The sequence below is a fragment of the Eucyclogobius newberryi genome, unplaced genomic scaffold (genome assembly GCF_026437365.1).
Source record: "Eucyclogobius newberryi isolate DKJ021-1_F unplaced genomic scaffold, fEucNew1.0.hap1 SCAF_3, whole genome shotgun sequence".
NCBI lineage: Eukaryota > Metazoa > Chordata > Actinopteri > Gobiiformes > Gobiidae > Eucyclogobius > Eucyclogobius newberryi.
The window spans coordinates 16,239,613-16,263,431 of NW_027315945.1; the positions used below are offsets into that span (position 1 = coordinate 16,239,613).

At 44.0% G+C, this 23,819-nt stretch overlaps 1 protein-coding gene across 4 annotated transcripts in view; it reads right to left on the reverse strand.

Annotated features, from left to right (window-relative positions):
* Positions 1-23,132, reverse strand: part of cicb (capicua transcriptional repressor b) — a 23,748-nt gene extending 616 nt beyond the window's left edge. The window contains exons 1-20 of one of the 4 annotated variants that reach the window (XM_072460108.1): positions 19,353-23,132; positions 11,054-11,209; positions 10,804-10,978; positions 10,480-10,591; positions 10,221-10,403; positions 10,002-10,134; positions 8,205-8,383; positions 7,992-8,076; positions 7,711-7,808; positions 6,648-7,635; positions 6,417-6,556; positions 6,152-6,312; positions 5,480-5,664; positions 4,917-5,336; positions 4,515-4,843; positions 2,728-2,885; positions 2,502-2,653; positions 2,173-2,307; positions 1,961-2,086; positions 1-1,249 (exon numbers count right to left, since the gene is read on the reverse strand). The exon at positions 1-1,249 is cut by the window's left edge and continues 616 nt beyond it. In XM_072460108.1, coding sequence (XP_072316209.1) covers positions 966-1,249; positions 1,961-2,086; positions 2,173-2,307; positions 2,502-2,653; positions 2,728-2,885; positions 4,515-4,843; positions 4,917-5,336; positions 5,480-5,664; positions 6,152-6,312; positions 6,417-6,556; positions 6,648-7,635; positions 7,711-7,808; positions 7,992-8,076; positions 8,205-8,383; positions 10,002-10,134; positions 10,221-10,403; positions 10,480-10,591; positions 10,804-10,978; positions 11,054-11,209; positions 19,353-23,004 — 7,851 coding nt within the window. In that variant the 5' untranslated portion in view covers positions 23,005-23,132 and the 3' untranslated portion in view covers positions 1-965. Of the gene's footprint in view, positions 1,250-1,960; positions 2,087-2,172; positions 2,308-2,501; positions 2,654-2,727; positions 2,886-4,514; positions 4,844-4,916; positions 5,337-5,479; positions 5,665-6,151; positions 6,313-6,416; positions 6,557-6,647; positions 7,636-7,710; positions 7,809-7,991; positions 8,131-8,204; positions 8,384-10,001; positions 10,135-10,220; positions 10,404-10,479; positions 10,592-10,803; positions 10,979-11,053; positions 11,210-19,352 lie in introns of all 4 variants that reach the window. The other 3 variants (XM_072460109.1, XM_072460107.1, XM_072460106.1) reach the window with 3 other exon arrangements.
* Positions 23,133-23,819: the final 687 nt, after the last annotated feature.

Below are 23,819 nucleotides of genomic sequence, written 5' to 3' on the forward strand. Positions count from 1 at the left end.
CGGTTTCTAAAACGATTACAAAACTTATAACTACAGTAATCAGCAGGAGGAAGGAAACATCTGCTCAAACTGCAACAGAATTTAGGAAGATGTTTAAATTTTAAGACCAGAGCAGGTACAGTTGTAGAATACACCAAACTCAATAATGGCAATGTTGAATTTAAAAAATAAAAATACAAAGTTAATAAAACTGAGGATTAAAGCCCAATAAGTCAACCCTCATGAAGAGCCAGGATGTGCCATTGACCCAAATCCCCTCCTTTCATAGGCTAGTGAATAAGAGGCACAGGAATGCTTGTTCCTCCCTACTGGCATGTGCTAGGGTCAGACTTGGCCAGATGGGTCATTGCAGGAATGATGGCACAGCCAGAAGTCAGTTTAAACTATTATAATTTCAGTCACTTTAAACAGACCAGCTTTGTGGTCAACACTTAAATGGATTCAAAACAAAAGCGTCACAAATGAAAGTCTTGTCTGGTCAGGGCCCAGCCCCCTAATGTCAACAGACATGAGTGTACAACACCTAAAATACAAGTTGTTCCATAAGCAGCAGTTTACTGCAATTACTCCTCTACCATTATAAAAAAAAAAAAACATTAAAACATACCAGAAGATATTTAATTTTTTAAATGCGTTTCATGTTTCAGAACAGGAAAATCTGTAGCTGTACACAATGGTTCACTGGATTTGATGAAGACTTTCCAAGTTGGTCGATACAGAGTGCCAATTCAAGTCTGGAATAAAGAGATGTGGAGGTCCTTTATGATGGTGTGAGGCATTTTTTGGGCTACTGCCACTTATGTCCTTTTTGGTACAAGGAAATCCCTTTAAAAGTAGTTTATTTTGCATACAATTCTCTGACACTCTGAAAACTAGGCTGCTGACAAAAGAAATAGATCATGAGAAGGTGAGAGTGTGATTTCACAGACAGTAGTGGCTGTTGGATGCTTCCACCGGTCACTCCCTCACCTTGAGGAGTCCAGGGAGTCACGCGGTTCTTCAACACCAGAGTCAGCCCCATGCTCCAACTCCTCATCCTGCAGGTCCACTCGTCCAGACCCCTCACCTGTCTGAGAGCCAGAAGGTCCAGGGTTTGAGCCAGCAAAGTCAGGCAAACCTAAACCTGGAGTGTCAGAGGGCGTGGCTGTCTGCATTATCTTCTGCCGGACCTCCCTTATTTTCAACTGCAGACACACCTTGGTCGGGAATATATCCGAATATCTGCTCTGGAAGGCTGCAGTGGCTTGAGCTAATGGAAAGAAATGGCATGTTCGTTAATTATAAAAATAATTATTCAAATATTTGTCACAGACCATTGTGACCACCGTTATTAGAACTGTGATTGACGACATGTTGCATGCAAATTCAGTCAGTAATTTACAATTGTATTGGCTACAGTGATCCCTCGCTATAACGCGGTTCACTTTTCGCAGTCTCGCTGCTTCGCGGATTTGCATCATGCATTGTGTTCTGCATTCTGATTGGCTAAACACGGGCTAAACAGTCTCTCCGCGTCTTCTCTACCTGTGTGTCAATAACGTTATGGATTAATATGAACAAGTACGTTAAACCGCTTGCCAAATTGATGTTTGCGAGGCCGGTGAGAGCGCGCGTGTGAGCTGCGGGAGAGGCCGGTGAGAGCGGCGCGCGTGAGAGGCCAGTGAGAGCGTGCGTGTGAGCGGCGGGACACGCCGGTGAGAGCACGCGTGTGAGCGGCGGAACACGCCGGTGAGAGCACGCGTGTGAGCGGCGGAACACGCCGGTGAGAGCGCGCGTGTGAGCTTCAATGTTTTATGGAGTATTTCATTGTATAATAACTAAAAAAAAATAAAGGTTTCTACTTCGCGGATTTCGCCTATTGCGGGTTTGTTTTGGAACGTAACCCCCGCGATAAACGAGGGTTCACTGTACAGAATCACTGTTACTATTATGCCTCAAATATTTATGAATAAGACCGCACCAGATGGAAAGAAGCCTTGCTCCTGGAAAAGCTGCATGACCAGTGCTCTTCTCTGATCTAAAGTTCTTCTCAGGGAAGAGTATGGCACCTTTTCAAACTCAAGTTCTGCCAAGATGTCCTCTCCCTCTGCAGACAAAATATTGTGTATTTTATAATTTATTTACTTTATGGGTAGTGTTCCAGCCCAACAATAAAAATGGGAAAATACCCACCTGCCCTGTCAAAGGTAAAAATGTCTCCCTCACATTTGGCAGCACTTTTAGGCGTGTTAGGCTCCGAGCTACAGCTCGAACGCCGTCGACTTTTTCTCTTTGGTGAGACTTGTTCATCAGGCGCCGAGTCCAAATCTGAAGAAAGAAATTGTTACATAAAACTATCCATCCTCTCACTAAGACTAATATACCGTTATGTAATCCTGGGACAGTTATAGAATGTTAATTATCCTTTACTCTTCGATTGACAGACCTTATGACAAGATTCACCATTAGCTACCATGTTGAAAGTCATACAACTGGAGAATAAACATATATATTGAATTTACCTGTGGAGTTCTTACGTTTGCGTCTATAGCTCCCCAAAATAGCACGAGGTGACGTTGCCAGACTTTGTAATGTTGGTGAAGGTAGGACCTCTTCAGGCCGGAACTCGGGCAGCTCAGCAAAGCGCTCTTCAAAATAGACTTCGGACAGCACCCTAACACAGCAACACGCACTTATTAACAGTTCTATTCATTGAATTTTGCTCACAATGTTCAGGTGTTAACTCACTTGTCTACAGAATCAAAGGTCTTCTTTAAAGGTGGTGGACGAGCCTTGATCTTTTTTGGAGTTGGAACCTCTTTATCGCTCTGTGGAGGAGGCAAGCTGGGGTCAGTAGTTGATGGTGGGGGCAAAGGGGATGAGGGGAGGGATTCCTTCCATCCAGCCTGTATACACCATATTTAAATGTAGTAGTAGTCAATAGTAATAACATTAGTAATGATGATGAAAATGATAAAAAATATACCGTAGTCGCAAGCGGTAATGATCGGCCCTCGCCACTCCCCTCAAAGACCGTAATACTTTCTACGCCCCACAAGATAATTTTTTACAAAATTTAATCTTGGTTAGGCTATTTTTAGATCGCCATGCCAAAATAGAATTTTGTGCAAAATTGTATAATTGTTGGAAGAACTAAATTTTGCGGTCCCCATTCAAAAGGCAATGCTTTTGAAATTCTGGGCAAAATGTGCGGCTTTTCCACACACAGACCGTGGCACTTAAAATAAAAGATTGGGTAACTTTTGATGACCCACTAATGATGAGATGATCGGGCTAATGCCCTTGGAGTTTGTGAATGTATAAATTTGGCAATTTTTCGGTCATCGCTATGGCTTTGCTGTAAAAAATATATGACATGGTTCTTATTTACTTTTTTGATGGGCAAACATTGAATTTTGTGCCAAATTTCAAAATGTGATTTAACTCTGTAGGGGGTGCTACCGCACCAAATTCATTTGTTTCACTTTAAGTAGGTTTAGGGCAAAGGGTTTAAATACTGATTCAAATTTGATGCAATTCAATGCTTTGTATATGCGAATGGCAGAAAATTTTATATTTGGGAAATTTAGAAAATTCTAGCTACAGTTTATGGCTTTGCCGCGCAGAGACGGTGAAAAGTATCCAAATTAGTTGGATAACTTTTGATGCCCCACATAACACCAATTTCACAAAATTTCAGTTTGTAAAAGTACAAAATTTTGAAAAACTGGCGAGTCATGCTTTGCTCCAGATGTGGCCAACATTTGGTTGGGCGGACGGCGTTGCCGTAATAATATATTTTACTGCTCTTGTCAATATCTACCTCTGTGCAAAATGTTATGAAGTTTTTTTTTTCTAGGTGTGCAAATTTCCCTGATCTTTGGTAAATTGAGTGAAAAATAGGGGGGTTGGTCCAGAGAAGGAGAAGACATTTTTTTCCCGTTTTCAAATATCGTAAACTATACATTTTCATCATAGTGTGGGTCCCTGGTCGCTGACTGGCACTTTTGCTATTTTTAAGTGGGCTCCGCCCACTTTATGTTATTGGCCCTCTGTACAATAATGATGTAAAATTTTTGCATTACATGTTTATATGCACGGAACGTGCATAAGTTGGGGAACACATTTGTGTGCGACTTAGCGCAAACAAGCGCTTTACATGGGAATGAATGCTGCAAAAACGCTCATTTAGTTTTGTGTGCATTTCGCTTCGCCGGTTTACAACTATAATGTTCTATTTTCCACTACTAATTAGTAAGCATGGGACGTACATTAGTGGACGAGTGTGTTACTGGGTGTTTGGAAGTGGGTGAGTGCTTTGCGCTCGATTTCATGCGCAGGACTAATTGGTCGAGTGTAGCGCTCGGGCCTAATAATAATAATAATAATAATAGTCACACACACACAGTCACAGTCACACACACAGCACACAGTCACACACACAGTCACACACACAGTTACACACAGCACACACAGTCACACACAGTCACACACAGTCACACACAGTCACACACAGTCACACACACTTTGCTAACCTCTTTGGTGGTGGGGCACTCCTTATTTCTATTTTCAGAGTCTGACGTATTAGGGCCCTCTGGGAGTTGATCCGAGGAAGAAGGCTCCTCAGCAGGATGAGGAGCTGGAGAGCCGCTTTGTGTTGGAGGCTCAGTGTCAAAAGAGAACAGACTGAAGGCTGCTGCCTCCCTCTCCTCTTTTTCACGTTCCTTCTCTCGGTCTTTCTCCTTCTCCTTGCCTCGACCTCCTCCTTCATAGCTGCCTACAGGAATGGTAGCCACTGTTGCCTTTACTTTCTGAGGACCCCTAAGTGGAAGCTGGATGAGCTTTGATGTTCCTGTAGTACCAGCTGTAATGGAGAGTAAGTTAGTACTTGCGGAAAACCACTTAAAAACACAGACACAGAGTATAAGCAGCCATACCAGATGTTTGAATGTGCAGTTGGGGACTGCAGGGCCTGATGGGAATAGTAGAGCCACTGGGAGGTGCTATTGTGCTGCTGACGCAGGAGGACTGGGACTGTTGGTCCAAAGGTGTCAGTACTTCTGCCTGCCTCTCAGGAGGCCACTCACTCTGTCCATCTGGACCTCGGTCTCTGTCTGCTGGTGGGGGTGTTACAGTGATGGACGTAGGTGTGTGCTTAGCCAAGATGTGAGAGGAAGTGCTGAACGGACAGGAGACGACACCAGGGGGTGCTGAAGTCATGGAGACCACCCCAGTTGCCATGGAGACACTAGGTGTAGCAGGGTAGATGGCAGTGACGACCTGCCCTCCATTGCTTGTGGCAGGGATTGAAGAGGAGGGTTGTGGAGACTGAGCTGCCGCGCGCATCAGAGGCTGACCTGAATAACAGCAGGAAACTGTGTTATTCTCCAACAAAAGCACAAGATGAGACATTGGTTTTGTGCCAATTACCATTATGTACAGGAAATACAAAAGGGCTTGTAATTGTACTACCCTGCTGAAAGATATTCAGGGCACAGACCTGCTATCAAAGGCTGAACCAGGGTCTGTCCAGGTGCTGCGATGGCTGTAAAGCCCAGTGTTGCAATGGGTGATGGAACATATGCAGATCCAGGCAGAGGCTGTTGGGAGGGGGGCGAGCCTGTAGTTGTAGAGACCAAAGGCATAGTGGAAGGGACCCCCGGTGTGGAGTGGACATAGGTTATTCTGAATGGAAACAAAGACAGAAAGAGAAGAAGGATGTTCGAGTCATGAATACAATGTGAAAACAACTATTGTAAATATGTAGATATAGGCCTTAATTTAGCAAAGAAAATCAGCCCCCTTGCCCTGATCATGGACTAATGTATGATGTACGCGTCTACATACTGAATTTTATGTAGACTGGAATAAGTGAAAACACAACAATAATTAGCTCATCAAAAAAAGTAAAGTGCTGCCAGTTTGCGTTGGACAGTGAATGTACATTACTGCAGTAATATAACAGTAATCCATGATGCTATTCATGTGCGTGCGTTAGTGTGTGTGAACATTAGGAGTTGAGTGCTGGTGTGGGGGTGGTGAACAGAGGCAACTTGGGCCACCAGAAGCATGACTAATGCATCCAGAATAGAGATGTACAGGTACAATTGCACGAACAAATATGAGGAACCAAACACTGATCAAATTAATCAGTTATAATCCATCATCCTACCTGTTAGAAGCTGGTGGAAGAAGGACAGTTTGGGACGGGGCTGTATTTGGAGCTACCACAGAAGCTGGACCAACTGTGACCGGAAAAGCACTCGGAGGTTGGACAGCGGTGCCCTGAGGAAGCCCGGGTTGGACTAAAGGCATGGGGGCTATCTGTATTAACTGATAAACAACACAAGACAATATTACGTGACTATAGAATGCAAAGACTGAATCATGATAAATTAAAAGTAAAAGGACAATGTGTACTCTTTGTGGTGACTGACCTTGCTTCCGGCCGTGGCACCATTCTGAACAGGAAGAGGTGGTGCCACAATAGGAAACGGCTGGGCAGGGGCTGGTGCAGTCCGCACAGTGGCCATGGGAACAAGCATTTTGCCTTGGAGCACTGGAGACTGGGTTTGCACTAAAACAATTGGTTTACAAACAAATTATACATTGATCATAAGACACAAGGAATGAATTTAGTTGTGTCAAAGTGTCCTCTCAGTACTGACCTCTTGTGCCTGGGCTGACCACACCCACAGATGGGCTTGATGTATATCCAGCTAATGGACTTGAACTGGGCTGTTTTCCATTGGTCAGGACTGTGTGTGTGGATGGCACTGTGGGTAGGTTGAAGATACTGGTTGGCTGATTAAGTTGCTGCGGTGGACTCTGGGGATTAGGGTTGGCAGGTAAAGTGGGCAGGATATATTGAACTTGAGTGATTGCCTTTCCCCCTGCGGGTGCTAGAGAAGGTCCAGGCAGGAACTGAGGCTGAAGCATGGGCACAGATAGGGGCCCATTGCTATGACTAAGTTGGGCAGAGGTGGCACTAGAAAGGTGTGTCTGCTGCTGAAGTGGCGGGGGCTGAGGAGAGGAGATGAGTTGGACAGATGGCTGGCCAGGCAGGGGTGCACCCAACACCAAATTAGTGACTACATTGCCTTGGCTTACTCCTGCACCAAAAGAACTAGGTGATGTGGAAGAGTAATACCCACCACCTAGTGCAGTTAAGCCACCTGTAGCTCCTGGCCCAATCAGGACCTGTTGGTGCAGTGCAGACTTCTTTTCAGGTGTATGTGGGCTTGACGCAGCCCCTCCTTCTTTGAGTTTACTTGCTAAAGGGAGAGGCGTGCTGATGACAGGACGCATCACATTTGTTACCACGGTGGAGGCTGCTCTCGAAACACCGAGGCCCAATGCTGAACTTGGACCCATTGTAGCTGATGAAGGAGGGGGAGCAGCAGCTGATGCACTGGAGATGGCAGACTGGCCAGACACAATGAAAGAACTTGGGAGACCTTTTCCTTCTACAGAAAGAATGTTCTTGTGTTCTCCATCACCTCCACCCTTTCGTCTGTGTTCTGTAAATCCTGCCCCAAAAGACCTGGCTTCCTCAAAACGCTTGTTGCTGCTTGGATAGGAGGACAAGGAGACACTTCGGCCATGATGAGTGGGGTGAGCTGAAGATGATGTGCAGATTACTGGGGCAAAGACTCTCTGATGTAGCGGAAAGAGAAAAAGATGTCAATTTGAACTGCTCTTAAAACATCTAAAAAGAAGTATGTGACATACCTTCCTCTCAGTTTCATCCCCAGAGCCATTCTCACTGTCGCTGTCCGTAACTCGCTCCTTGCATTTGAGATCTATGGAGCTGCTCGGATAAGGGTCCTCTGTCAAGAGAAAGAAAACAAGCTACAGGAATTTTTTTGAAACCATGTCATACACAGTAATTAGGATTTTAACACAGTAGATTTAGTACTGATTATAATCTATGTAATAATAATATTATTGTGTATCAATCAAAGCTAAGGTAAACCAATAAGTTGAAGAATAAGAATTGGTTCTATTTTTACCAATGACATCATCATCTCCCTCCTCTTCACATATGACCATCCGCTCTTCATCACTGGTCATGTCCTCACTGACGCCACGTTGTGACTGTGACAAAGGTGGAGCATGTCTTGAAAACTGATTAATACCCTTTCCACACATCTAAATGAACAATTATATGACTCTTATTTTTGTTACACACAGCTTAAATTTACTGTCATAATTGATTTTTTTACCTGCGCCAGTTCTGCCAGAGCTTGTGTGTTGTTCCTGCCACTTCGCTCCATGCTGTGCACAGCACTTTGAGAAAAGGCTCGTGGTCGGGTGAGCTGACTCCCATGACCTTCGACTGCCCCCCTCTCAGAAACACCCACTACACCAGGGGGAACCCCTTTCAGCTCCACCAAATGAGGCTCTGTTTAGGAGTGGCACAAACACATGTTAAACACAATAGAATATCAGTTACTAGGTCACAGCTGTTCTGATTATAGGATAGCTGACCAACATAGATACTAGGGTTGTGTTCAAAAAATTAAATGGCGATATATTGTCACGGAGTCAGTATTGATACTTGTCGCAGTATCAATATTTTATTGTTATTGTTATTCTTGCATGGTCATTTTGCCACAACTCTGGCATTTTTGACCCCCTAACATTGATGAATGTCACACATGGGAACATAGACGCAATCGGCTCCGCCCGAACTCGATAAAATGGAGCTTGCGAGAACGCCTGTCCCGTCGCAACAGTGCCGACTAGTTCAAAAAAGAAAAAACATGAAGCGCTTAATCTTGTGCTAATCCTAGCACATGAGACTTGGGACAGTGATAGAGCTACCTTTGACCTCTGACCTGTGACGAGTAAAACACACCTGGCAGAATTGCTCTATGATAAACAGGAAGTCAGCCATGTCGAATCAAAGTGGCACCGCCACGTTTGACTCTTCAAAATCTTACTTGTCCTAGGTTTTTTGTCCGATCGAGGCCAAAACAACACCTTTTGCATCTAAAGACGTTGAAATTTAATAAATATTCAAAAGAATGTTGATATTCTTTACAGTCTCCGCGTAACATGCCCTCAAAAGAGGCTTATTTTCATGTTTTTTCAAGGACAAGTCACACCTATTGGAATTGATCTGCGGAGCTCATATTTCACTCACTAATGTGTTTTTATGATCTGATTGGAAATAAATACCCATGTAACAAATTTACTCTATAGCGCCCCCTACCCATTGTGTGAAAATCTCAACATTGTCTGATTTGTTTGAAACTCATGGTTTATATTCTCCTCGAGACGCCATGGAAAAAGTGCATTAAAGATATTGTGTATTTTCACAATTGACCAGCAGAGGCGCAATGAATGCCTTCACTTCCTCGTCCTCTTATTTTCATGGGACATTTCCTCTCGTGCCGCGGGCTTAACATTAGCATTAGAGTTAGCGTTAGCCTTAGCGGCGGGTCTCTGTTGAAAGGTGACGGAGGTACAGGGAGGAGGGGGTGCAGCCAGGTCACCGAGGCTCTCTCTCTCCCTTTCTCCCTGCTCAGGAAGAAGTCAGGTCAGAAGGACCTGGATCGCCTGTGACACTTACAAAATAAAGGCCTATGTGTTTTACAGATATAGAAGGAGTTTTATTTTGACATAGTCTGACAGTGACAGATGATTGTCTAAAGAATAAAGTGTAAAGAATAAAGCCTAAAGAATAAAGCCTAAAGAATAAAGCCTAAAGAATAAAGCCTAAAGAATAAAGCCTAAAGAATAAAGCCTAAAGAATAAAGGCCTCTGTGTTTTACAGATACAGAAGGAGTTTTATTTTGACATAGCCTGACAGTGACAGATGATAGCCTAGCTCGTGACCCCTGTATCGGGATATGTATCGTATCACGAGGGTCTTGGCAATACAAATCCCTAATAGATACGTGTGATGTTTGTGGCTATTGATAATGGGTAATCATGTAATTTATTGCAAATGTAAATAGCAGCCTGTCTTGCACCACAATTCTTTGTACACATACTCCTTGTATTAGGAGACCAACCTGTGGACTCCGACATGCTTCTCTCTCTTATGTCTTTGCCTCCTGGTACCCCGCGACCCTCAGAACTAGACTTTTTCCTGTCTTTGTTGCACCATTTCCAGTCAGGATGGGCTTTGAAATGGGCTTCTTTTACCTAATAAAAGAAAAGAAAAAAGCGTGATACCAGTTTATAATAAAAATACAATTTTCCAAACTAATATTAGCTTAGCAAACACTAACCTGAAAGGCCAAATCATGGTACTTTTGTTTCTCCTTGGGCCCTAATGCGTACCACCATTCTCCAAGAATCTTGCTGACTGTTCTGTTGTCTTGGTTTGGATGACGCTGATGAACCAGAGCTCGGTGGCGCTTACTGAATATCATAAATGCATTCATTGGACGTCGTATGTGGTCCTTTTCTCTCTAAATAAAAGAAGAGTGTTAAAAATGTATTTAGAGAGTGACTGAATTTTTGCTGTAATAAAAAAAATAAGATTACCTTTCCAGGGCTACTCTTGTCTCCATCTTTAGGGAGTGCACTGAGAGACTGTGTACGTCTCTTAACTGGAGATATAGAGAGAGGTTGTTCTGGGACAACGCCGGGAAGAAAGCTATGAACACAGAGATTCACATGGCTCTTCAAATTTCTCTCAAAATTAATCAAATAAACTATTACCTTAGAACAAACTTAATATTACTGTAAATATGTACAATATGACCCAGAAATAAACTATTGAAAAAGGTTCAATTATTTCATTTTTAAATGCATGCTAAATAATACAAGGCCAATAAAGTCATGAAGAAAAAAAGAAAGTTAACTTACGGATCATCCACATCACTCTCCGTTTCACTGTCTGGCCTTTCCCTCTCTGTGTCTGCCTTGTCCTTCTCTGGAGGTGGCTCCTCTGCAGAGGGGGGAGGCCGGGGTGGAGGACCTCTTTCTATGGTGGGAGGGGCCTCTGCAGGTTCCTGTGGCTGAGCTGCCACCCCATGAACTTCTTATGAGACAAAGAGTTACAAATTAGTTTATGATTAATAATTAATTTCATTAGAAAAGTAACACAGTAACTTACCTGCTGCTGCTTTTAGGGTAACGGCTTGGGGGTGGTTGACTGGGTGATGACCCTCTCCTGGCTGAGAGGATGAGTCTGATTGGGTGGGTGCCAGGAAAGGAACCAATGAATGCCAGGGGAAGACTGGGACAGACCGTGGTTCTACATTGGTCCATACTGCAGAACACAAAAAAAAGTTGCTTAAAAAAATTAAGTACAAGTACAAGTACAAGTACAAGTACAAGTACTTGTACTTATGTATGTATGTATGTATGTATGTATGTATGTATGTATGTATGTATGTATGTATGTATGTATGTATGTATGTATGTATGACATTATAAGAGAAAATCTGCCACCCAAAAAAAATTAAATGCGTGTGAAATAAGGACATCCCGCGTTAGCTAAGCAGTTAAATCATAATAGCAGGAGGACAAATACTAAACAATGACTTGCATTTGTTTATCATGTAAAAATCGATCAAAACAATGCAATCTGTAAGTATTGAAACATCAACTATTAGCAGGACAGCTCCTATTACATATGGAGGTCTGAAAGGATGACTACAGTCACTAAACAGCAAAACTTCACAGCCATGGACAGATGTAATATAATTTATGAGGCAAATAGATAAAACGAACCAAACATGCTCAATCCTTGGCGCAGATATTGTGGATTCTCAGATGAGTACATGGCTGATGGATGGCTGATGTGATCCTCAGGAGCAGAATAAAGATGAGTCCTTTAACCTTTCGCTGTTACAAGCACGGTTCCAGGTAGTGAGCAGTATAAAATCCAAACATTTCAGTGATGTCCAAATCTGTATCATCCTCACAAGCTTGAGTCATCGCAATTGTTAAACCTCCATACCCTAATCTTCACAAAACGGTATTGTGTTCATTTCCAACACAAGCAAGAGTCAGATGAGGTCCATATGCCTTCGCCACAGAGAATGCCGCAATCCAATACGCACCTTGCTGCCAGTGGAAAAAATGTACTGTAAACATACACAATCAATTCCAATCTATCGATGCAAAGGGGAAATGCAACTGTGCTTACGTGATTAGCGAAATGGTGATTTTGATCTCCAAATCTAGCTCTCTTTGGTCTGATTATTCCCGGTTCCCTCTCACTGTTTGTTTACATTACTACAGTCACTCGGTTGTGAAGGGGTTAACGCGGCCTGCAGCCCACCCAGCCACGCGCCCAGCCCATCCGCGGCCTCGAGTCAAGCATCCGCCTCGGACCTGTGCAGGCTCCTGGGCTCATGTACGAGGTTCCTCTGCGGCGGGTCTGGGCTCAGCCGATGTAAAGGGACACGACACAGTACAGACCGGACATGAGAACACGCTAAATGTGGCAGCGAGTGAAGCCAGGCGCGACTCGGGCCTTGCGTTTAACCGTAAACTGTACCGTATCAAAAGACAGTTCACAAATGTGATCGGGGGAAAAACGTTGAGCGGTTCCGTGGATCAAACGGAGCCTCATCGCTGCAGACTGGGCACAGCGTCTCGGGAACGCCCCTGGTTGTGCGCCCACCTCACAGAAAACACAAGCTAAAAGAAACGTTACAAAGGCGTTGATTCACACTTTTGCTGCCCCGAGATCAATCTGATTTGCTCTGCCCCTCGTCCCCAGTGCGTAAAATACCAACTTGCTTGTCCATAATCTCAAAATGACCCAGGCACCTGTTTCAACGTGGAGATTTGGTCAACACCTCTCCAACGTACCTACACACGAGCAGAGGGCGAGTTAGTGTTTACTACACCAGAAAATGTCGTCCATGGTGAATATGGTGCATTAATCCATCACCCAGTTCTTATAGCACTGCTATTTACTTGGTCGTAACGCCGATCGACAGTAACAGCCCTTTGTGAGCATCAAGTAAACAATCCGTTTGTGCTGTAGCTCTCCAATAATGCGCCTCTACCTGACGTTAGCAAGACACTGATGAAACAACAGCAAAAAGCGACCACGGCGTCACTCCACTCTTTACAAATACTAAATATATGCGAGGCACGGCTTATTCTTCTTCCTCCTCGATAAAAACTAAAGCAGAGGGCAAAGTCATAACCTCACAAAAGGCTTTAATCAGACGAGCTTCACAGATGAACGCCGATGTTGAGCTCAGTGTCTGCAGCAGGTTAGCGCTAGCCGAGCAGTGAGAAAGCCTCTGCCGTGCGCATCGTCCTCTCGGGTCACTACTTCACGATACAAGCTCTGCTTTAGTCCATATACGTCCTCCTATTGTTTCCTCGCAACAGAAAAACCCAGTTTACTCCATTATTTAGTCTCACAGTTGAAATCCTCGGCCCTTTCTTTCTATTTCCCTCCCTCTTCCTCTTGTTGTAAACTAGGCTGCTCTCTCGCCCCCCCCGTACTCGCCCCTCCCCTCCTGCTCCTGTCAACCTCGCCCAGCCTGGGCCCACCCATGGTTCCGCCCCTCTCTGCACAGCATGTGCGCCTATTGGTCACATCAACTATCTGTCACGGTACAGGACTGCATCCTGATTGGTCCAAGTATGCGCAAGAATGCCAGTCATATGCAAATATAATGTAACACTGCGCACACATAACAATACTAAGCATAAGGAATCAATTTATAACTATGTTATAATATCTGAATGGTTTACAGTATATTGCTGTTGTGAGATACGAACACTAAAACATAATTAGTCATTTTAACCCCACCCTCCTCCTACATCATTGGCCCAGGCTTGTAGTAAACTTTGATTGACGCGTTAAAGGACTTATCAAAACCTAATCCTTGGAAATAGTCCAGCCAATAGTTTAAAACAAGTTGGTGAAGGTCTCCGCCCCTTCGCAAATACACACAGCACCAAACCTAACACAGGGGGCGCTAGTGAGTAGTGACTCGCATCTTTTTAAGTTAGATTTGGGCTTCAAGGGCAAAACATGTAAGCCCATAATGTACACAACTAGCCCAAACTTGTACAACTTGTCTCTCACGAAAGGCTATAGTGGAATCATAACAGATAAAAATAGTAACAAGTTGCCTGTGATGAGTGAGCATTTCTGATTTCCACACAGAAAAACATTGTTTCTTCTAGTCTAGACCAAATACTGAACGACCGACTACAGCATATAGGTTAACAGTGTGAACAGTGTGAACAGAAATAATGAGAATATGAGGTTTCAATTGTGCAAGTACAATAATGAAAAAAGTAGAAAAATGGGTGGTACACAATGGGCTCTGAGCAGTGGGTAAAAATAGACAGTTGTCAGCAGGAGAGGGAGGGGGTGGGTGGCTTTGGAGAAAACAACTTGTGAAAACAGAACTGAAGTAGAAAAGGTTTGGGGCAGTAATGTGGAGCTAAAGCTTTCAACTTAAACTCAAAATTGTTTATTATGAGCAAAAGGATTCAATAAAAAAAAACGCCCAAAATCACAATAGCAGTTGCCTCGAGGGGTGACAGTGGAAAAAATGATGTTATGTCATGGCTATTTGGGTAGAGAGTGAGACCAGTTGCAGTGATACTCCTTGTTATGGACAAAGTGGTCAGGATCTACAAGTGTATGTTTTGTTTTAGTCACAATAAGGTTGAATTCACATTTAGTCACTATGCTAACATAGATTAACATTACAAATGCATCCTCGCAGTCACCTCGAGAAATAGGCATATAATTACATTTCTAGCTGTGCGTTTTTGTCAATAGTATTTGTTTACATCTTAGAGAACATGTGTTAACCAAAGCTGAGAGATGTGAAATGTGAGTAACAAGTGTGCAGAAGAGAAATGGTAAGATAAAGGGTAAATAATGCAAGGCTATATAGTGCTTAGTCACATCTATACATGATAGAGAAAAGGTGTGAAGAATAAGTTTAAAGAGAAATTCTCAATTCAACTCTGTTTTTGCATGCCTGCTGCCGTGCTGGCAACACAATATCTGTGTAGGTGTTCAAGCGCATCTATTGGCTGTCTGCTCTTTGTGAACGTAGACATTCCTCTACCCCTTATTGTCAATCACACTGTTGACTTTACAGATGAAAAACTTTTCTTCTTGTCTCATCACTGCTGCTCTAATCCATGCATGCACCTTGGCTCTCTCTCCGATAGCACCCTCCTTGTCCCTTAATTCATCTTCCACCCCTGTGCTCGGTGTCTCTCCCTCCCACAACCCAGCATTTGCTCCGTCCAATTATAACTCGATCTACCAGTCCGTTGCAGTTACCATAGCAACAGCTATGTTGGGCTTAGGTCCCCGTGTCACCGGTGGTCACAATTTAAGTACTAACGGTCATTGTTTTATAGGTCGGATTAAATTCTAGATGCAGTCATTCATGGCTGACTACATGTTCCTTAACTTATGAATTGAGCCAAAAATAGATATTCAAATAATCAGCTCTCAGCAGTTCATCATTGCTGTATTATATTTCTTAATCTGTCAGATCTGACATATAGGCTTTGGACAAATGATGCACAAGAAAGTGCAAACTTAGAGCTATCACAGGTAGGATGCAACTTGTAATATGCGCATGTGGCCATCTGAGGGCACCACTAGCCTGCAGAAAAATGGACAGCAAAGCTTACCAAAATCCAGAAGCTGACAAAGGGTGAAAATTACATTTCTATACACAACTGCACTCAAAGTCATTCACTAAAAGTTTGACATTTTTATCAAATTCAACATAACTGTAATTATTTCATTAATGAGTCCAAAGAGTGTTGCAAACACCATATGGATGCAACAAACATGTAGTGTTTGCAAACATAAAATAAAACATTGACATGCATGTAATTCAAATTCTGAATCATCTCATAGTGATATATCAAACACCACAAGATTAAACGTGCATATCTGTGCAGACACACAGAGGTATAGCTCCTCTTGACTCCTGGGGTCAGTAGTAAACCTCCACACATGTTTGATGCCAGTCTATAGAGCTCTGTGATCCAGATGTGGTTGTTGCCATGGTCAGGAAGGATATGCAGAGCTTTAAGAGTTACGTAAAGCAGGGGCGGGAGGGAGCGGGGATGTTATTCCCGGGTATCCGTATCCGGGTAGACCAGGATCAAGAGAACCGAACGGAGCGGTGGAGATGACGCGAAGGGTTAATACCAATGTGTCATAATTTTTGTTAAAACAATGCAATATGGGAGAGGGATGAGAAAGAGCAAGAGAGTGCAAAGATGTAGAGAAATGCCCATCCCAGTGCAAAAGTGTGCACAGCAGTACTTTCTGAAGTATGGACTTTGTACAATGAAACCGTGATTGGGTTCAAAAGTGAAAGGCAAACTGATAAATACTACACTCCCTTATCTGGTATCCATTCACTAAGCAAGTTAAGAAAGTTAGAATTGGTGACAAAAATCAAACTTAAACCATTGTATTAAAACATGAAGTCTTTAAATTTAAGGATGCAAAAGTTTTTATTTAAATACAAGGTAAGGGGAAGAGAGCTGGCAGTATCATGTGTATAATAGATGTTTGATTCCAAAACTTCAGACAGTATATAAATAATGCAAAACTAATCACCATGCATGACTGTTCCAGTTCCATAGTATGGAGAAACCCCGCCTGTAGTTCCACATGCACAAAAACACATGAGAGAAAGCTGCTACTCCTATTTGTGAATATTCTGTGTTATGTACAGGCAACCTTTCTGTGATGTTTGCTTTGTTGCCATAGCAACAGACGTTTGGCACTCACACATCATATCCGGTCCTCAGTGATTGACGCTTAGTTACTCTGTTTCCAGCACACACACTGCACACGTGACGCCACGGGTCCGTTCATCCTGCACCTTGTCCCATAACTTGTATGAACCGCAACACTTCTGTCAACATGTGTATCTCATGTCCACTGTGACCATCACTTTATATTTACTTATAAAACACAGCTCACTGGCTCTAAAGGCCACAAAATATGGGTGATGCTAAATGCCACATTTATTTTTAATGTATTTTTTATTTAATTTTAAACAACATAAAACAATCCAAACAAAAGCATGCTCCAGCATTTTGGTAAAACAAATAATTTGGTCATGTTGTATTTATTGACATAAAAGTTTTCTGTGACATCCACAAATACAGATAAAATTTCCCACACTGTTTATTTATTTTCCAGTTTAGATAAGCCTTAAAAAGAACAACGTAGGACTGAATTTGAGTGTTGCACATTCTGCCTCTACACCTCTTCGATCTGTAAATCGCAAACACGTTCATTACACATGACTTTGGACGCACACATGGAGTTTCCTACTCCTATTTCACTCTCTCCCCTGTGTATTTCCAAATCTCTCGTGCCCCATCTCCAGCAGCACAGCACACCCACGTAAGCCCCACATTTTCAGCTAAATTCACAGACACTCTCACACATAAAGCAATGCAATTCATTCACTCAGCGTCCTCTCTGCTGTAGAAAGGGAGCGTGAGGAGGGACCGTACACACAAAATGACAGCGCTGTCTCCCTGTCCACTTTCTCTGTCACATTGTGGTTATACGCTCACACACACAGCAGCGTATGGTCAGGACAGTGTGAACTCCACCAACTCTTCCTATGTGTCCATATGTAACACAGCAGAGAGGTGGGCTCCAGCAGGTAACGGTGAATAATATTGTCTCTCAATGGCACAAATGATGCATAGTACTTTCCCACGCAGAAAAACCAACGGCTTCACACACCCACACGAAACAGTGAAACCTACACAACTCGACCCGTGGCTATATCTGTGCTGTGTGAGAATGGAGGAGGAGATTACTTTAAAACAATTTCCAAACACATGGCCCTGCACTGGCTCCCACTCATCCCAAAAAGTTCTCTCTGATAAACTTAGAAGTCAATATCAATGAAGCAAACACAATAAAAGTGTCACTGACTTGTCACTTTCACACACACGCACACACACACACGCACACACGCACACACACACACACACACACACACACACACGCACGCACACACACACACATACACGCACACACACAAACAAACACAAAATTCAATAAATCATTTTTACCTTCGTACAATACTTGACATGGAGGATTTTTTTTAGCATAAATAGTAGCTTCAAGTACTATATTTACTTGTAAAATTTGATGATTAATGTATGGGGACAACTTTTAACAAGACCTTTCATTCTTTAAAAAAAAAAAAAAAAAAAACATTTTGAATGTAAAGTAATGAATCTACATTTATACAAATTCAATACCAAATATATACAACTACTAACCATGCTCTGAAACTACATATTTAACAGCCTATTTTTCAAGCTGCGTGCACACTCTGAAAAAAAAAATGTCGATGGGGCAGGAGCAGACCATAAAAAGTAAAACATTTATATCTAAAAATTAAGCACAAATAAATGGTAATGAATGAGTATGTTATGTTTTTACACCATTGCACTTTTTTGCGAGTTGTGTGTTTAGTGTGTGTAGCTTTTCTTTTACATATTCCCACCTTGTCATCTATAATCTTGTGGTATGATATAAACTCCACCATCTTAAAGAAAAGGAAATTCCCTTGGTTTTTTATGTGTCTGTTTGCATGTCCTATGGTTGCCAGCTACTGTGTGGGAGTCTTATTGAAATCATTGTGTGTACATAGCGGTAACGTGATGATTCTATTTTCTTTTTTACATATATATAAAAAAAAGTTAGAACGCTGTTTAATTAATTGTTGGCAAAAGATTTCTTAAAAATGACTTGAACTTGTATAACTATTATAACATCCTGTTTGTCCTTCCTTAGCTCTATCGTTCTCTAAAGGTGAGTCGCACAAAACTTGCCTATTTGTTAAATGTTAAACTATTTGCGAAATACATTTGTTATTTTATAAGATAAATTGGGCAAAATGTAAATGACTCGTCAACGCACCAGTTGTGACCAGATTGAAAATTTCTGAGGAAAAAGGACGTGTGTGTGTGTGTGTGTGTTCCTCAAAATAGAAATAAGAAACTCAATATCAGAAAAAGAAAAAGAAAAAAGGTTTTTACAATTCTAGTAGCCTGTAGCATACTTTTTTTCATTTTTTTTCTGGTCTAATTGACTAGTGACCACAGATTGATCATTTATATATTTTTTTATGATAAAAAATACAAATATGATCAAATGTGATTACAAAAGGATAGTTACAAAATCCATATGAGCTGTATTATGGAGTTAGAAAGAGTCACAATCCCAAGTGTAACATGGAGCTACAGTGAACACAACATGACACACACTTGGTGACATTATTCATCACAAATTGCTGGTATAGAAGCTACAATAATTTACATATTACATATCACAAATTCATTAAGCCAATTGAGGTAATATGTAGGTGAAGGAGATGACCCGTGTGAAGACAGTGACTCACCTGTGCCGGGGCGTCCCATAATGATGTCCTTTCGAGGGGCAGGGTGAAGGCTTTCTGCTGGCAGGATGAGGGGCAGGAGTGCAGTGGGAGACGGGTGGCAGGGAACAGGCTGCTGAAGCTCCCCTCCAAACCCGCTCTCCCTGTTCTCCCCTCCATCTCCAGAGCTATCTGTGCTGTTTGCAGTGGGAGCCACTGTTGTGCTGACGGTCACTGACAGGGCCTGCATGGGGGCAGCAGGTGTATCAGTGGTGGGCAGAGCAGAAGGTGAAGGGGACACAAGCACCAGAGTCTGGGCCGGGCTCCGCAGAATCACTGTGCCATTGGGGATGCTGCCTGAGGCGGCGTTGATGGGGACAGGCACCTGGAGGCCGGAGATGGGCTGAGGGGTGAGAGTCACTCCAGAGTCTGTGGAAGTGTCAGCGCCCGCCTCGGCCCCTCCGCGCCCAACAGGGCACTCGCTAAATTTGGCCAGAGGAATTTCAGGATTTCTGACAATAACAGGGGAGTCACGCAAAGCCTGCTGGGTAACTGGCACCATGCGGCGAGAGCCTCCATCAGGTGGGAGCGGAGAAGGAGGGGTGGGAGACACAAGCAGAGGAGGAGGGGACACAGCAGCAGCGGACGCGGGTCTGCTAGAGGAAGGTGTAGCGACTCCCCGGGGCCGGGAGAAAGTGGGGGTGTGCGTGCGGGAATGTGCTGCTGGTGAAAGCACCCTGAAGGAGCCGCCGAGCTCGCCCTGTTCCTGCTCTGTCTTAGGGGTGTAGTCATGGTGGTGTGAGGTGAGGGGAGCAGGGGCAGGGGCAGGAGTGTCGGCCTTTCGTTTGCTGGGGCTCATGGGGACAGTAAAAGTCAGGTTATTTTGGAAGGACAGCTGGATGTGACCAGAAGTGTGTCTCTCTTTTTCTCCTCCACCATGGGAACCTTTAGAGCCCCCTGCCACCCCTCCTACCCCAGCCCCACTGGGCTGCCTATGCCGACGATGTGACAAAACCGGGGAGGCTGTAATGGGGGAGAAGTTGGCAGGCCTAAAACCAAAAAGTGGAGAAGGGGACGGAGAGGGGGCCGGTGAAAAGGGAGACTGGTTAGAGATGGGAGAAAACGATGGTGTCCCTGAACGGGAACTCCCCAAAGACACGAGCATAGTGGCTGCCTCGCACTCATCGTAGTCGAAGCGCGATGAGAGGTCATGTGGGACGAGTGAAGGCAGCACTAGACGGGGTCTGGAGTCTCCTCTGCTGCTTGTCTCACTACCCTCTCTCGACGTGTCATCCCAGTCCAATTCACTGCTGACTCTTCCTCGCAGGTCGGATGGGGTGAGCGTACCTGAGCTGCTGCCCCCGCCCCGCTCGCCTCCAGCCGCCTCCATTTCTTTGGTCCTCATTGACAGGTGTCTGGAGCAGTAGCCTCTGCGCTGGGACTCCTTCATGCAGCCCTCCCTGGAACACAGCCTTCGCCACTGCTTTCCATTGAACTTCTTACGGATACCATTGGGGGTACACACCACGTCACCCTTTTTGTACTTCTGTTGTGCTAATGACAGTGGTGTCCTGGAACGAGAGGAGGTAGAGGAAGTGGGAGTGGGGGTTTGGGATGGAGTGGTTTTGGATGGAGGTAGGTTAGAAGTAGGGTTGCTCATTTCAGAGGTTAATATGGCTGGAGAAGGAGGTGGCTGAGGGCCAGTGGGGGTGGACAGGTGCGGAGGACCCACACTGCGCACCACAGTTAACTGAGGGGAGGAGGAGGGGTAGCCACTACTCTTAGAGAGGAGACTTGTGTTATGTAGGGTGCCAGCAGCGGGTCTGGGTGCAACAGTCAGGCCCATATTTAACTGGGAAATTTCCACATCTTCTTCAGGAATGTTTGTCTGTTTTTGTCTCTCTCCCTGCACTCTTATATCGGGGCTGGCACCTATGATGGGCGTCTCACTAGTAGAGTGGGACGGTGGATTTACATTAACATAAGGACGCCCTGCAGTTGTTCCCTGGTGTGAGAAACTATGACCTAGCCTGCCTCCTCCTCCCAGCACCCCCATTCCCTTACTCAGCTGACACACCTCCCTCTCCACTTCCATCTCCTCCCTCCGCTCCCTCTCCTCCCTTTCTCGTTCTCGCTCCCTCTCCTTTGCCCTACCACCATCCAAGTTTGGGACTTCCCAGGGAGGGGTGAGCAGTCTCAAGCTCTGTCGAGACACCCAAACAGCCAGTCTTTCTTTTTCCTTTCCAACCTTCTGGCTCTCCAGAAACTGTTCATCGAGCAACACCCGGTAGGGAAAGGACACCCCAGGGTGGGGGTCCACCTGAGTCACAATTCCTTCTCTGTAAAATAGAGGCCCACCCTCTTCTCCACCAAATGGCACACACACTTTTGTTCCCACAGCCACAGGTGCCATGCCAGGTGGGGGGGCATCCAGAATTAACTCCACTGTGTTCTTGGCCTCGGGCGATGATGTAATAACAGTATCACCATGGAAAGGGTATTGAACAAGTCTCTCTTCCCCTTGGAGCTGGACTTCAACTGTCCCTCCATTCACACAGCGCACCACACCAGGCTTAAACACTCGAGACGGAGCACCCAAGTCCTTCTCATTCACCCCACTCTCCGCACTCCTCTTCATCTGACACGCAAGAACCCTCTGGTTTTTCATGCCTTTGGCCAGAGCCTGGACTAGTTCATCTGAAAGGCTGACCTCCTTCGGTGATGAGTGACAGAGGGGGGTGATAAAGGTAGAATGACTTGGATGATTTGGTCCTGTTGCCTCCACCACATCCAGCTCGGCTGAGAGCTCACTGGCCGTGTCAGTGGATGAAGAGCGCACTGAGTTTGGAGTTCCCTCAGACTCATTCTCTCTGGGCTCCTTTTGCTGAGAGCCGTCTGTCCTGAGAGCCCCAAAATCATTCACTTGTGTTGCATTACTACCCACAGTTAGCTGTGGGGGGATATTACCTGAGCAAGTATTACTTTTACTGCAAATGCTATTGATAAAACTATTCCTGCTACTATTGACCATGTTACTGATGGCACCTCTATCATTACTGTTACTACTATTGTTACTATACTTGATATTATTGATCTTGTGGATATTGTCAGTGACTTTGTTGTTGATATTGCAATTGTTTTGAGAAGAAGAGCTGGGGGCATTAGTGGCAGTCAGGGCATTATTCACAAAGTGCTCATACGTATATTTTTTCTTGGGGATGCGGGCTTTGAAAGTGGCTGTTTTCCTACTTGAGACCGAAGCGGTGACGTGGCTGTGATTTGTGGCTGCCGGGGGCATGGCTGTGGAGTCGGGTGCTGAAGGAGAGGTAGAAGATGCTACGCTTTCTGCAGACGTAGTGCTAGTTCCATTTGTGCCCATTATTTTCTTCTCCGTCCTCTCTTGTGGCTTCTTTGTGTCCTTCTCGGCCGACTCCACAGGTTGCCTCAGTGCAGCAGGCCCTACTGAGGGTGCACTGCTTATCATTGGCTCCTTGTTAGTGCTGTGAGCGGCGGGCGGAGTTTGTTTGCGTGTGGAAGGACTACTCAGTGTTTTGGTTATGTGCTCTGTCGTCTTGACAAGTGTTTCCCTCCTGAATCTTTTGGCGTCCTTCTCTGGGGGGGAGTGCGGGCCCCCCCTCTTCCTTCCACGGCCTCTCTGTTTCTTTATTGGTCTCATGTCTTCTTTCCCCTTTTACAAAGTGCTTTTAATTGCGCTTCTCCTTCTCTCACTCTTAAGGCACTCCTTTATATTCAGTCTTTTATTTTTTTCCTACTTTCTCTCCTCTTGTCCTCTCCTTTTGGAAGCTGAAAAACAGAAATAGAAAATATGTAGTCACTGACGTAGCTGTACTTATTCAAACAACTGGCTTGTATAAAATGTTTATACAGAAAAGTTGACCACTTGTGTGTGAAATCAGTCTGTGAAGGGTTTGGAGCTGGATGAGCAATAATTTCAAAAAGTTAGATGTTGTCTACTCTGAAGATCAAAGAAAAAGAAAGATCAATTATAACAATTTGAGATTCTGAACACCGTTACTTAGCAATAGAAATAATTGCACAAATTTGATTAGCAAATATATTGACAGCAGATATTAGTGCAGTCCATGTAGTACGTTTTTTGTTTTTTAATTTTCAATTGCTATGAAAGTTCTACAGTCCCAAGTCGGAGGTGGGCTATTTTCTCGGTGCCAGATCATGATTATGCTTTAATCACCACAATTCATGTACACTTTGTATATTTCTATTGCCTTAAGAGGTTAATAAAGTAATTTGCTTCTTCTGAAAATATGTGTGTGTCTGAAAGCTGAAAGTATGTTGAGCAGACAGCTGTATTAAATAGAGAAATGGTGAATAATGATATGACAATAGCACCTAGAGGTAGATCACAATTCGATTTTGAGCACCATATTCTCCAGCTCTTAAGCCACCCAATCACCACAATGCTGCAGTATCATTGGGCAAAAGTAATACAAAAGCTCATCAGTGCGTTTG